General features: G+C 44.5%; 1 protein-coding gene across 1 annotated transcript in view; it reads left to right on the top strand.

Annotated features, from left to right (window-relative positions):
- The window catches only part of LOC119584805, a 28,631-nt gene extending 20,123 nt beyond the window's left edge, over positions 1 to 8,508 (top strand). The window contains exon 3 of the mRNA XM_037933448.1: positions 5,071 to 8,508. Coding sequence (XP_037789376.1) covers positions 5,071 to 8,487 — 3,417 coding nt within the window. The 3' untranslated portion in view covers positions 8,488 to 8,508. The remainder of the gene's footprint in view (positions 1 to 5,070) is intronic.
- Positions 8,509 to 15,000: the final 6,492 nt, after the last annotated feature.

A 15,000-nucleotide genomic window follows, 5' to 3' on the forward strand; every position in this document is an offset into this window, starting at 1 on the left:
CCCTCCCTCCCCTCCTCCCTCCCTCCTCCCCTCCCCTCCCCCCCCCCTCCCTTAGCGACAGACCATGACAGATCGGTGGAAAGTCGAGTAATTTTGGTCTTATTGTGTCGATTCGGTGGAAGCTTTGCCTCCGAAACCCGCTGCTGCTGCTGACCTTTTTTGACCTCGTCGAATTCTAAGAGCTGTGACCTTTCTTGACCTTTCGTTAAGGGGCGGTTGATCGCGGGACGGGGCGGGGGGGGAGGGGGCGAGGCAGAAATGTGCGGGTGTGTTTTTGAGGTTGTTTGCGCTCGTGTGGTTGCTTCCCTCCCTTTTCTCCTCCTCCTTTTCTCTCTCTTTCTTTTTCTCTTTCTCTTTCTTTTTCTCTTTCTTTTCATTTTTTTTTCTTCTTTTTCTCTTTTTTTGTTTTTGTTTTTCTCTTTTTTCTTCTTCTCCTTCTCCTCCTTCTTCTTCTTCTTCTTCTTCTTCTTCTTCTTCTTCTTCTTCTTCTTCTCCTTCTCCTCCCCTTCTTCTTCTTCTTCTCTTCTTCTTCTTCTTCTTCTTCTTCTTCTTCTTCTTCTTCTTCTTCTTCTTCTTCTTTCTCCCTCCTCCTCCTCCTCCTCCTCCTCCTCCTCCTCTTCCTCTTTCTTTCTTCTTCTTCTTCTTTATCTTTTTCCTTTTTTCCAAGTGTCGTTTGCGTATGACTTTGTTCATGACTTTCCTCTCTTTCCGTGACAGCTTAACAAGAGCAGCCATCTCTTAGCACTTTGCACTTTCTCCGTCTCTTTGTCTGTCTTCTGCGTCTGTCTCTGCCTTCCTCTCTCTCTCTCTCTCTCTCTCTCTCTCTCTCTCTCTCTCTCTCTCTCTCTCTCTCTCTCTCTCTCTCTCTCTCTCTCTCTCTCTCTCTTCCTCTCTCTCTCTCCTCTCTCTCTGTTTATTTTCCCCTTCATCAAATTATCGATTCGCATCTCCCTTCATGTAATCAAAACCATATTCCCAAACTATCACAGGAAGCAAGTGAAAATCTCCCAACATATTCATGAAATACAACATACCTTCATTTACTCCCCGTTAATCATCTTGACACTTAAGCGCCTCTCTTTCTACATGATAAAGTAATTTCTCTCTCTATGACCAGCGGCGTGACATGTAACAACCTTTACGTTCAAATTTCCGAGCGCAAGAATCTGTGACACTTTAGTTCAGACTTTCACTCTCTAATTCACTGTGTAGTATAATCTAACGAGTGTGATGTGCCTCAGATCCCCTACAGGTGTCAGTTGTTGGAGTGTCATTTTTATTCGTAATGAGTTAAGGTGAAGGTGTTTCTTGTGATGGGAATGCCGGTTGTGGCATTGTGATATTTTGGATTTGTCATTAATGTAGTTTTGATTAGTAATTTTTTTCTGTTTTTTTAATCATTTTTTTAACATTAGTTTTCTAAGTGGAAGGTTGTGTGTGTGTTCACATACTCAGACACGCACATAGAGGCGGGAATGATGATGATTCAGATACACACAGCGGAATTAGATTTAATTAACTCACATAAACACATAAATACACACACACTTACACTGGCAAACATACACACACAAACAATAAAACAAACGGAAAACAAACACACACACTCACGCAAGCAAACAACAAACAAACAAACACACAGAAACAAAGACACACGGTCATGAACTCAGTCTGAACTTAGTGTGAAGTTCATGCCCTTTGTCTGGATGTTCATCTTCGGGCTGTTCTTTTGTTCTCGACTCTGTTCATCTCCTCAGGAGCCTGAATAAAAATTCTTTATCTAGATGATTTTTTTTCAATTCATGGGCTGTTTAATTTTTTTTTATTATTGATTTTCGATTGCGGGTAAATAATAATGTTTTTTTTTTTTTGTGTGTGTGTAAACTATATTCAAGTTCTGAAGATGATGATAATAAGGATAACAGTGATTGATAGAATAATGATGATGATGATAATAATGATGACAGTGATGAGAACTTCAGTAATGATAAAATATTAGGTAAATTGAAACAGGTTTTGGTGCTTTTACACACTAATACAAAGTATATTAACGAGCTATTAGTGCGATACAGATGTACATTCGTTTCTTTTATGTCTGGGTAAAACGGAAAGAAAATCCGGATTTAATGGGCATTCTTAAAGTGATCTTTCTGCGCATCTGACAAATATTTGGTGCAATTCAGTTAGCGAGAAGAGTCATGTACTGTGTCTCTCGCGTGTTTTAGTAGAACACATGCTATTTACTTTTCATTAGGGTTAGTTTCTCTTTTATTCAGGTGTGAGGTGACGGCGTTATGTTCAATTTTAATGAATAATTAAGTTTCCCCTGTCCTCGTTTTCTGTTGAACGGGCATCATAATTATCTTGCCTTTTTGAGCAAAACGCTTTTCACCGTACAACTGTTCATTATAATGTCACCGTAAATCCTTTCATTATAGAACGATTCGATTTAAAATGACAGGAATATTGTATAACCGACGCATCGCCATACGCTGTAGTGAAAGTTAAATACATATAATACAGTGCGTTATGAACCTCGTAAACCATTAACTACTGTAAAAAAATATATATATATGTAACCTGTCAAGCTTGAAAAAAATACATATTCTATCGTTGTCGCCAATTTGTTAATAAAAGCAACGTCATACTACAAATGCAATCCACCCTTCCGTCATTATTTTTTTTTCTCTCTCTCTCTCAATTACCTCCTTTATCGTTTCTTTTGTCACAAGGAACGCTGTCGCTACTTTCACCCTATTTGATGGACTGCATTTAGGGGTGAGGGAGACGGAGGGAGAAGGGGGGGGGAGAAAAGAGAGAAAGGTAGAGTAGATAGATAGATATATAGATTTATATGTAGATAGACAGAGGTAGACACACATACATACACACGCACGCACACGCACGCGCACACGCACACACACACGCACACACACACGCACACACACACGCATACGCACACACACACGCACACACACACGCATACGCACACACACACAACACACACACACACACACACACACACACACACACAAGAGAGAGAGAGACGAGAGAAGAGAGAGAGAGAGAGAGAGAGAGAGAGAGAGAGAGAGAGAGAGAGAGAGAGAGAGAGAGAGAGAGAGAGAGGAGAGAGATGGAGAAAGAGAAAGAGACAGAGACAGACAGACACACAAAGATAGAGATAGAGACAGAAAGCAAAATTACACATAATATCGAGAAGAAGAAAAAAAAAAACAGAGAAAGTAACAAGCCAAACGAAACGGCCTTCGAGGTCACCTTGAGTAGTGAAATATGAAGGAGTTGGACGAGTCGCCTTAACGCGGGAAAGTCTCGTTGATACAATATATATTATATATATTATATATATTTTATATATATATATTATATATATATATATATATATATATTATGTGTGTGTGTGTTGTGTGTGGGGTGTGTGTGTGTTGTGTGTGTGTGTGTGTTGTGTGTGTGTGTGTTGTGTGTGTGTGTGTGTGTGTGTGTGTGTGTGTGTGGGGACTATATATATATATTATATATATATATATATATATATATATATATATATTTTTATATATATATATATATATATAATATATATGATATATATAAATGATAATTTTAAATGATAATATAAAAATGATAATTTTAATGATAATAATAATAATGATGATGATGACATTAATAATCATAATTATGATGGTAATGATAATAATGCTAATGAAAATAATTAAACAAAAATAAACAGATAAAAATAATTCGCGATACACCGCTTGGAAATCCTTAGAGGAATAAGGTCTGAATGTTCGCTCCTTTTTCGATCCGTTTCGGCCGGTCGCTTCGAACGGAGACGGCGGCGAGCGAGCGGATCGCCGGCGCGGAGGGAGAGTGTCGTTCTGCTGGTCCTCCGCGAACTGTCTTATTGCCTTCTTAACCTTAAGGAAAGCTCCGGCTGCGGCTGGCGAGCATGCGCGCGGCAGACAGCGGCGCCGGAAGAGGAATGGGGAGTACGCGCACGCAAACGGGTGTTTTGTGTGTGTGTGTGGGGTGTGTGGTGTGTTGTGTGTGTGTGTGGTTTGTGTTTTTTTTGTGTGTTTGTGGTGTGTGTGTGTGGTGTGTGTTGTGGTGTGTTGGTGTGGTGTTGGGGTGTTTTGGTGTGTGTGTGGGTGTGCGTGTGTGTGTGTGTGGTGTGGTGTTGTGTGGTGTTGGTGTGGTGTGTGTGGTGTGTTGGTGGTGGGGTGTGTGTGTGTGTGTGGTGGGTTGGGGGGGGGGGGTGGTGGTGTTTGTGTGTGTGGGTATGTGTGTATGTGTATGTGTGTGTGTAAGCGATTTCTTTTTAATCACGAAAAAATCTTACCATGCGTTACAAACACACACACCCGCAGACACAAACCAGCAAGCAGAGCGCGCATTTCCCCCTACGTGACGCCTGTGCTTCTGGGCCGCAGTCATGCCTCCCTTTGGTCAAGTGACCCAAATGTGCGCGTCGAGGGTTAGCCATGCATTTCACGGAGGACAAAAGTTTCCCTCGTTTTCGTCATCTCGCTCTCTCCCCCTCTCTCCCTCTTCCTCTCTTTCTTTCCTTTTCCTCTTCTAATTAACATTTTTTTTTTTATCGTCTCGTTTTCATTCTTCTTTTTGTCCTTTTTCCACTTTTCTGCCCTCTCTCTCTTCCTTTCTCTTTCCCCACGGTTTCTTCCGTCTTTCCTCTTTCCTAAAATCGATGTCGAAGCATAAAGGTCAATACCTGTCGTATAAGAATGACTTAACTTACGTCAGCCTGGATTTGTTTAATCAACTGATTAATGTCTACTATTTTGCTTGTATATATTTTTGTGATAGGCCGGGCTAATTATGAATATGCAGTGAGTCAGACTTGAAAGTTTGAACCAAAGGTATTTGTATACTTGTGGTACACATGCACACAAACGCGCGCGCCCGCACACCAGAACAGGGCTCTTTTCATAAATACATGTGTATCGCTCCAAACACACACGTACGAAATACTATCCATTGTTCCTTTTGCCTCCTGTCCTTCGTAGCTCATAACATGATTCTCCTCCGTGTCCCCAGATGGCGTCGTGGCGTTCGGTAGCGGTGCTGCTGGTGGCGGCCGCAGCGGCGACGGCGACGGAGGGCCCGGCCGAATCGGCGGTGGAGCGGCCGACGGCGGCGGTGACGATGGCGGCAACAGGTGCGGCAGCCTTAGAGGACTTTGATAGCGAGTCCCAGATCTTGCTGGCGTCGGGGCGGCAGGGGGTGCCCAATGGGCGTGGCATGCTTTCCATGGCCTTCGATGCCATGAACCCGGTGCCTTATTTCATGGGCGGCCTGAGAGGCGTCCGGCACGTGATGCAGCAGAGGCTGGTTCCACTCCGTGGCATGATGCTGAACAACTTCCAGAGGAACCTTCCGAGGCCCGGGAATAGGTTTAGAGGTGGTGGCGGGAACAAGCATGCTCATGGCTTGAGTGGCAGAGGCTTCCGGGCCGGGGGCGGCAAGAGGCCTGTCTCGTCCGGCCTGAGAGGGGGGAAAGGTGGCGGCTCCTCTAGCGATTTCCTGCAGGGTTCCTTGAGGACCACCAAGGAACCCTCTACCTCTTTTACTTCTCCTGACAATCCTTCCCTCTCTTCCGACTTCGGGACGCTGAAGCCCGCCTCCATCGTGAGCGGGCAGAGGCCGTCCCCCGACGCCAGCACGCAGACGCCCTCCCCGATCTCCGGGACAACCAAAACCTTCGCGCAGACGACTTCCACGCCTGCCATACTAACCAGCCCTCCTTCTGTTTCCTCTCTCTTGCCTGCTTCCAATGAGAAACAAGGAACGCGAGTCATCAACATACAGATTCCCAAAGAACTTCAGGATATCCCAATCCTGGAGATCAACATGAAGTCCAACGGGGACATCAGCATCGGCCCCGGCGGTCTCGAGACGGATGCGGACGTCCCTCACACGCAGGCGTCCCATGCCGCAGCCGACGTCCCCGATGCGCGCGACTCTTTCACCCAGAACTTCCGTAATGGCGACTTAGACCTTGGTGCGGATAATCCAGGCACCTTCGACTACGAGTCTGCCTTTCCCAGCGCCCAGGAAGGAGACGGCCAGCTGGACACCAGTCTCCATACTTTCCCGCCCGAGAGTGCTGGGAGAGTCAATTCTATACAGGACATCCTTTGCATGCAGAAACTAGGGACTACTAACAATGCTTTTGGGAATGGGATGTTTGACGTCGCTCACATGACACGCATGCAGCCCTTGCCACTTGACAGTGAAAGCGGTCATACTAACAATCCTGTACTTAATAACGACCCAAATTTACTTTCGAGACATAATCCTTTATCAAACTTTCCAGCAACTTTCCCTCCAGATCGAAATAATGTTAATCATATATACTTTGTCCCTGTTAACATGCAACCGTCTGTCCCAACATCAGGACTGACTGCAGAAAATAGGTCACTGGCAATCCCTCTACAAACAGAAATAAGTTCAGGAAAGAAAGATTCTCCCATTTACTATATTGACATTACCCTTCCAGGAAAGAAAGGAGAACCCACTGTAAAGGCCAGCCGGATGAAGAGGAGTCTGCAGTACGATTTTGACGGCTGGTATCCCCTAGACGTCAGCAACCCGATGGCTGACGATCCCACGGTCGGGTACCAGCCTCCGCCGCTCACGCAGGTCCACTTCAGCGCCGAACCGATGGCCAAGAAGCCCATGTACCCGGTGAGGCCTGAGAACCCGCCTGTGTTCGTCGTGCGGTCAGAGAAGGTACAGCCCGAGTACGACTCTGTTTACGGCACAGAGAACATCGAGTACTTCCACATCCATCCGCAGACCAACATCATTCGAGCCTTCCGGTCTCCGTCGCAGAGTGTCGGGGCGATTCGCTTCATGTCTGCTCCACAGTTCGGGGAGGGCGAGGCGCAGGCAGAGACTCCTGGCTTTCCGAGGACAAGCGGCTCGGAGGACCGGAACGCCACTGACAAGGAGCCAGGGTTTGCCGACCGAGCAGACGACTTCGCGAAGGGAGAGGGAAGGATTCAGTTTCCAGAAGGAGCGGCATACGATGATAACTACGAGGACGACATGGATGGGGCCTTCTCGGAGATCCACCCGACGATGGTCAGGGGCCGACCTGGCCACATCTTCCAGTATTCTTCAGGGGACTATGAAGAAAGACCTAGCGTGATACGTCGACAGGATTATACAGGAAATCGAGAGATCGACAGGACGAGATCCAGAGTGGCTCTCTACGAGCTGTTGGGTAATCATAATCCGGAGTCCCAGATTGAAGAGGCTCCTTACCTAGGATCTGCCACAGATTCCGCGGGAGCATCAAACATCCGCAAAGTCCTGCCACCAACCTTTTTCAGAAACCTGCCCAACCGTCGCCCCAGCACCACAAGAACCAGCTCTGGCCGAACGCCCACAAGAAGAGGTGGGAACGACTATGATGATGAATCTCCGAGTTCGACCCGGTCGTGGTTCCTCATCGAAACGCGATCTGAGAGTCCAAACAGAAAGCGGGAGCCATCCATAGCCTCGTACATTCACCCCGAGACCCACACGAGTGATGAAAAAATCCACTACAAACCTTACGGCCCCGTCTCCTATGTCCCTAGAGGGGTGAAGAGAGGCGAACACATCCACAATCCTCACTTGGACGACCACATGAATTCCTACAAGCCCAGCACTAGTCTCACCGCCAACAGCCTCTCGGAACTCCTGCAGATATTCCGCTATACCCAAGTGACGGACTCACCCAGGGTGAGGGGCGCCACTGATAACCCTGTGACCTTGAGGGAGTTCAGATACACTCGACCGACCGAGGAGCCTCCGACAACCCCGTCGACCTTCTTCCCGAGCAGTCTGAGGTACACCACGCCCCCAGCTACTGCAGACGAGCCCTCGACAGAGACCGCGGTCACGGAGAAGGAGCAGGGCACTTTCTTCGACGCCGTGGCTGACACGAATTCCCTCGACGGGTACCTCTTTTCAGACTCGGAGGCCAGTCCTGAGTACGCCCGCCCGCAGCTGCGTCCTAATGTCGTCATCATTGAGGGCAAGGACTCGCATGAATCAAAGGGCGTCGTCAGAGAGAGTTCGACGGTGAGGGTTGTCAGTTCCTCTTCCGCCACTTCTCGGCCCGCTCCGACTGCCGACAGTCAGCCTGAAAAGACAAGCTTTGAGGATCTGGAAGTAATCTTCACTGGTTCCAAATCCTTGTCGTCGCCTCTTTATATCATTCACCAAGGTCACTCTAAGGTCAGGGTCTTTGGCATCAATTCCGCTGAAGATAAGTCTCAGGACGACGTTGATTTTAATGATCAGGTGATCTTCTCGACCTACAAACCTACGTCGTCGGAAAACACCACCTCCACCAGCTCTTCCCCCTCCAACACTACCTCCTCCACCTCTCCTATCACCTCCTCTACTCCCACTCACACCACAGCACAGCCACTTCCACCACCATGGATAGCACCACCGTAACTCCCCCTACTGCAAGTACCACCCTTTCCACCCTCTCCACCCTTTCCACCACACCCTTTCTCGTAGATGAACACCACCACCGATGTAACCCCCACAGACACGACCCCCGAACCTAGCACGCAGATGGTAACAGAATACGAGCTTTTACCCGTAGGCGACAATGACGAGTATGAATACTACTACTACGACGATGGCGTTCTTCACGACATGGCGGTCGGGGACGACTACCGCTCCGAGGGCGGCGTCAGGCCAACCCTCAAGCTGCCCAACCCCCCTCTGCCTCGGCCCAGTCGCGAAGCCCACGGGTCGCCAGTCATTTCCTCTCCGCTTGACGCTCCGGGTCTGGGCGCCTACCCGAGCCCCGCGTCCTTCTCGTACCTCTTCCAGGAGCGGCTGCCGCACGTCGAACCCCTTCTGCCCCAGCAGGGCGAGAGTGGCGGCGCCCCAGCCCAGGCCCTTGCCAAGGACACCCTCAGCGTGCCCAGAGCAGTCTTCTTCACTAAGAGACAGCCCGGCAGCCAAAGCACCCGAGACGACGTCCAGATTTCGCACCCGTTCGAGTACCTCTCCGAGCTCTCCCACCTCGAGAAGGAACTGAGGAAGCCCTTGCTGACGACGACGGCGCCCTCGGCTCACAGCCCTCCGCAGATGAAGAGAGTCACCTCAGGCCTAGCTGACGCGTGACTGCTGTTGTAGAAGGTTTGCTTATGTATAATATGTATAACAAGTTAGCGATAGCACACAGGATTCTAGGAGAAAGGTGATTTCCTGTAAGAGGAAGAACAGGCATGTGTGAGGTGAATGCTAGGACCTTCTTCATCATAGCAGACTATTGCATTGTTTTCACTGAAATCAGGCAGAAAGCATCAGGATTCCTACTTATTTCTTAAGTTGGCCTTTCTGTTGGATACAAATCACAAAGCTGGAAACTAGGGTTTATCAAAATAATAAAAATATTCTTTGTCAAACCTATCTCTGATATGCTTTTAAGCCTATGTTTAAAGTGTAAAAAGGGGTACATGTCATTCCAGAATCTTCACTGTCAGGGTCCTCTGTAATAGTTTTTCTTCTATGAAGGTGTTCTGACCAGCGTGTAACACTGCTAACCTGTTTACACATCAAATTCTTGTCATTCTCTGTAAATCAACAATAGGTTAAGTTCTTGTGTATTACTTTAGTAAAAACTGTAAACTTGACAATCAGGAGGCTATGATCCAGTGGCTAAAGAAAAAAAGGTGAACAGAACAAACAAACAAAAAAAAAAATCTAATTTTCTCTCCATAATCAATTCAGGAACGTTGTGTCCAATTCTGCAAATTTCTAAAATTTTCAGGAACTTAATAAATTTAGGTCTTGTAGATACTGCTGTAGCACAAAATGAGCAGTATTTCATCAGTACAAGAATCCATTCACCTCATCCACTGGCAGTTTCAATCAGTATCAACAAATTATCTTTTTCAGTTCATTTGTTGACTGGCCTTTGTGTGTCTTTATTTATGTTCTATTGGTTAACAATTTAATCTCAATGTCTACAGTGTAAGTTATAAGAAATATGATTCTAATGAACCTCAAAACTGGTAGTCTTCATAATGTTAAGAAACTTCATTTGTATTATCATGACATCCCTGTACTATATAAGGTCAGCACTGTTATTTATTCACATACTGATCTGATCCATACTGCAAAGTAAAAGTGTCCGAGTGATGTCAGATTGACAAGAAACAAAAAGGAAACTTACCTTTCCTTCCTTCCTTCTTCCTTGGGATATACATACCTCTCAATTGTTCATCTAAGTTCTCTTTTTCTATATGTATTTATCTCGTTTCATTTCCTTCGAATCCATTTTCCTCCGTCGTTCCTTCAAGCTCAAAAATATAAAAAAAAAACATTGGGCTTTGCCATTGGACCTGTGTTGTAGCATGTCCTTTGATCTGCCCAAGCTCAAGCAACCACACAAATCACTCAGAAAGAAGTGGTTGTTCATAACTTCTCTGACAGCGCACTCTGACATTATGCCATTTACAAAACGGTATCTGAGCAGACTCAAAGGGAAAGCCATTAATGCTGTATAATTTGTACATACATCTCACTGTAGAAGTGTCTTTAAATATAACTAGGTTGAATGCCTTTCATCTCTTGATATCATAATTATAATAATAATTGATATTATTATTACTATTCCTATTATTATTATTATCATTATTATTATTATTAGAGTATCTTCTCTCTACTGAACATTTCATAACTTGTGTCCTTCAACTGTATATTAATATGTTACTGTTAGGTGTTTATTGTTAGTATAAATTTTATCCTGTTTACATAATGAAATAAACAGCCAATGATATACGCCATTTCTTTTTCTCCTGAATATTTGTAGGACATACTTGCAGTTCAGCAAGTTGTATTTATTAACCAAAAAGCATGGCTCGTTTGAAATATTACTGCATGGAGCATTTGCTACTCCCACTATACTGTAGTTTAAACGTTCATTGGTCTTCCAGAGTATCACATACACTTTATCCTTGAATTTTGAAAATGAGTTAATTGGCCTTTTGTATTCTATTTATATAATGTTCTCAATCTTGTTTAAATAAAAAATTACCTTTTACAGATAGTGTTATATATGCATCATCATCTTTTTTTTTCTGTAGTCTAGTCAATTATATTCAGCAAGCAAGAATAGACTAATGGTTAATGATTACAAAGCAAAATAAATGTGCAAGACATCAAAGGTCATATAGTTCTATAGGAAGGTGTAGTAGTGAAAAGGGTAAAGAGGGAGGTTACTGATGATTAAATGTGTTACACTTCAAATGCTGTTCAGCAGTGAAAGGGGCAAAGAGGGGTTGAGAGGCTGAGTAAATATGCTAAGGTAGGGGTTAACAAGGGTGATTAGATCACAGTTAGTAAAGAATGAAGTGTGGGATTCTGGAAGGACGTCCATAGGATGTGGTAAGGATTAGCAAATGGAGAAAGGGGGTTTAAGGGCAATTAGATCACACTTCCCAGAGAAATGTCAGGAGGGAGAGAATTCAGGGAAGGGGGTTGGTGTGACAAAGACTCGCATATGTATCCAGGTGGAAGTAGAAGGGATAATGGGGAAGGAAGGGGAGGAAATGGAGATGAAGCAGGGGGGAACAGGATGCATTGGGACTGAGTGGAAGGAAGGGGTGTAGGGAGAACATGAATAGGAGGATGGATTTCGGCAGTTACTTCAAGTATAGAGAGAATGAAAGCAGAGAGACTGGAAGATGGATGAGGTGTAGGCATATTATCTTGGTTCATGAATAGTTAATTTAGAATATCTTCAAGAGTTTTTGTAGTGGATTTGGTTGGAGAGGTCAGAAACAAGGGTTTTCTTATGAATGGGAGAAGAGATAGGTATCTGAGGGGTAGAGCAAGAGGTTGGTGGAGGAGACGTGTGATAGGGTAGAACATTTAGATTGCCTGCTACAGGTAGAGCCAGGAGGGAGAAAGGTAGGTGTCGGGGCAGTGGTAGGGATTGGGGTGTCTGGATTTAGAATTGCAAAAGAATTTGATTTGGAGAGGAGAGGAAAGTGGAAACATAAGATGGAGGAGGAATAGATGCTGGGGGAGGGGGGTATTAACCCTTTCTCGACGGGTGGCATGTATGTACATGCCATGGCATGTCTGGACTATCTGCCAGGGGCATGTACGTACATGCCATGGTGTATGTATGGCCATGCCATGTTTTTTTTTTTTTTTTTTTTTTGTTACAATTACAGCAAAATAATATTCTTTTGCCACTGAAAATGTGATTAAGTAGTTTTTAACACTTTTTCTCATTTTTCCTATACTATGCATTTCATAAAGGCTTCTCAGGCTTCCGGGGTTAGCGTAAAAAAAATTACGTCGGTAATCGACTACATTGGCCAGGAATATTATATAGTATTCACGAAGTGATGATGTAAAACCACGTGAAAATACCGATATGTATTTTGGGGGGGAGGGAAGGGAATCACGTTTTTATAAAGACACTGAACATAAAAGTATATCTGTATGAAAGTGATAATATAAAAATGTTGAAACTAAAGTTATCTTATAAAATAACGAAAAAAAACCCCATGATGCCACCCACTGCTTATTTTATTCAGACTATAGACCGAATAATGATCAACTATGGAGTCTATGTAACAATAAAAATATCCTACAGTCTTGATTTATCAGGAAATATGGCAAACAGAGACCTTAGAAAATAATAATATTGAAAATACAACATACGTTCTTAGTATTACGAAGAAAAGGCAAGGGATGCTGGTATTTGGCATGAGTGGTCACGCATGCTAGGGTGACGATATAAGCCCCTGGCAGCGAGGCCCGGGCCACTATAAATACTACTTGTCAGGAAAGGGTTAAATATAGAAACATCTTGGGAGGAAGGGGGAGGCATGGAGCAAAGGGCAGCACTGGAGTAGGGAGTAAGAGAAAAGCCTCATTGATGTATTTCCTGTTTGGCCTCACGTAAAGTGAGGGGGAGAGGGGTTGATATGGTATAACATTGTACTGTTACTGCATCCTAGTCCACAAGTTGGGCAGGTAAATCCTTTCCCCAATCTGACCAATTTTTGTCTTTGTCATCTCCCTGACAAACTGCATTGTCAGGGAGATGGAGACAGTTCCATTATAAGTATTGAGGAAGGGATGAGGCTGGGTAGGAATGGGTTTGCTGGTGAAGTCACTTTACCCAGATCCGACAGGCATGGCATGTATATACATGCCATGCTCACAGTGATGTTACTTTATTAAGTGTTTTTACACAGACATGACTACACTTGTACTAAGTCACTACTGAGCCAATTACAAGTATTGCCTGTCTCGCCTGTTTGCCCTTTTCCTTGATTTTCAAAAATATTTTACATTATCTTATGTTGCTGTTACTAAAGTCTATAACATTAGAGTAATTATAATGGCTACAATAAAAATAACACCATCAATATTCATAGCATTAGTTTAAAAAAAAATTCCCACCAATTCAAGGAAAGGTGAAATCAGGTAAGGTAACAAGGTCTACTAATTGACTCCTTTGTGGCTCAGCACTACCAGAGCCATCTATGTGGTGAGACATTTCACAAAGAAAATTAAAATGAGCGCAGAATTTTCCCAGCAGCATTGAGTTAAGGTTGATAGTGCTTTAGCTTGATATTCTAATGTAATTATGACAAGATGGGAATGATCAGGGCGGCTGTGGAAGGAAACTATGCTTACTTGTTTTTAGAGGCATTGTTGGAAGAGGCGAGTATTGTGTGAGTAAGGGATTGTAGCAGGGATCACAAAAATTCAATCCCTAAGCAGGGTACTTAAAAGATTTGTAGAAGTAGGGGTATTGAAGACTTTGTGGAAGAGGGAGTGGTGTTGAGTGAGGTAGTACTGCAGAGAGATGGATAATAAAGCTGCAGAGTAGTAATAAGGGAGCAAGGGGTAGTCAATGAAGTAAAGGGCAATGGGAAAGGAGGTTGAGTAATGACCTGGGTGAATGATTTGGACTGCACTGAGGTGATAGTAAGCATTGAAGACGGGGTAGTAGAGTGCTCAGAGTCATGGTCAAAGAAGAGCCAGGGGTCAGGGAACATTGAGAATTAAAATCAGTGGGACTAGTTGATAAAGGAGCAAGCCTAGTTGCCCCTAATAGGGGTACAAAATCATATTACTGGCCATGGTATGCAATTAAACTCTGGTGATATCTGGCAACGGCCATACAGTGGCCGCGGGAGTCCCCTGCGTGAAGCCAATCGTCCCACTCCACGCACTCTGGCGCATCGCCGCACGAACGAGCTTACCCCGCCGAAAGAGCGGTTTGCTATGAAGTGTCAACACATCACCCGGCGGGAACAGGTTAAGGGGTAAGACAACTAAATGGGCATTCTGTGCCAAATGGCTCCCCTAGGCCGCTCATGACTGGCACACTCTCATCCCCCCCCCCCCCAGCAACAACGGGTAAGGGATTGGGGTGTAAAATTTACTACATATTGCAAATTATTAATTTGACCCTCCACAAAAAGTCAGTTGACACTCCAGTGTTACCGTATCTGACCTTCAATATCACTAAGAACATTCATTACAATACAACTGTACCTTTATGAACTTAATAAAAAAAAAATATATATAGCAAATAAATAATAATTCAAATAAACTTTTTACTTCTATCACTGTGATGTCACAGTTTCATTGTTTGCAACCATTAATAATGTTAACAAATGTGAGTTTCCGTACAATAACAGCTACTCCTTTGCCACTACCTAAACCAAAATAACAACCTACTGGTACTGTACTGCCCCAGTCCCTTGCTCATTGTTGTCATGGAGGGGCTTGGGAGATGGAGACTGAAGCCCTATGTAGGGGATCACCCCTACCTTGGACCTCAGACCTCGCCTCCACTAATTTTGTATGGTCTTTTCTTCTCCTTTCCTTTTCCTTTTCTTCTTCACCCCTTTCTTCTGTCTGCTTATCCTAAGCTTATCACTGGGTCACTTTTACCCTTTTCATCACAATACT

Source organism: Penaeus monodon, chromosome 18 (genome assembly GCF_015228065.2).
Source record: "Penaeus monodon isolate SGIC_2016 chromosome 18, NSTDA_Pmon_1, whole genome shotgun sequence".
Classification (NCBI taxonomy): Eukaryota; Metazoa; Arthropoda; class Malacostraca; order Decapoda; family Penaeidae; genus Penaeus; species Penaeus monodon.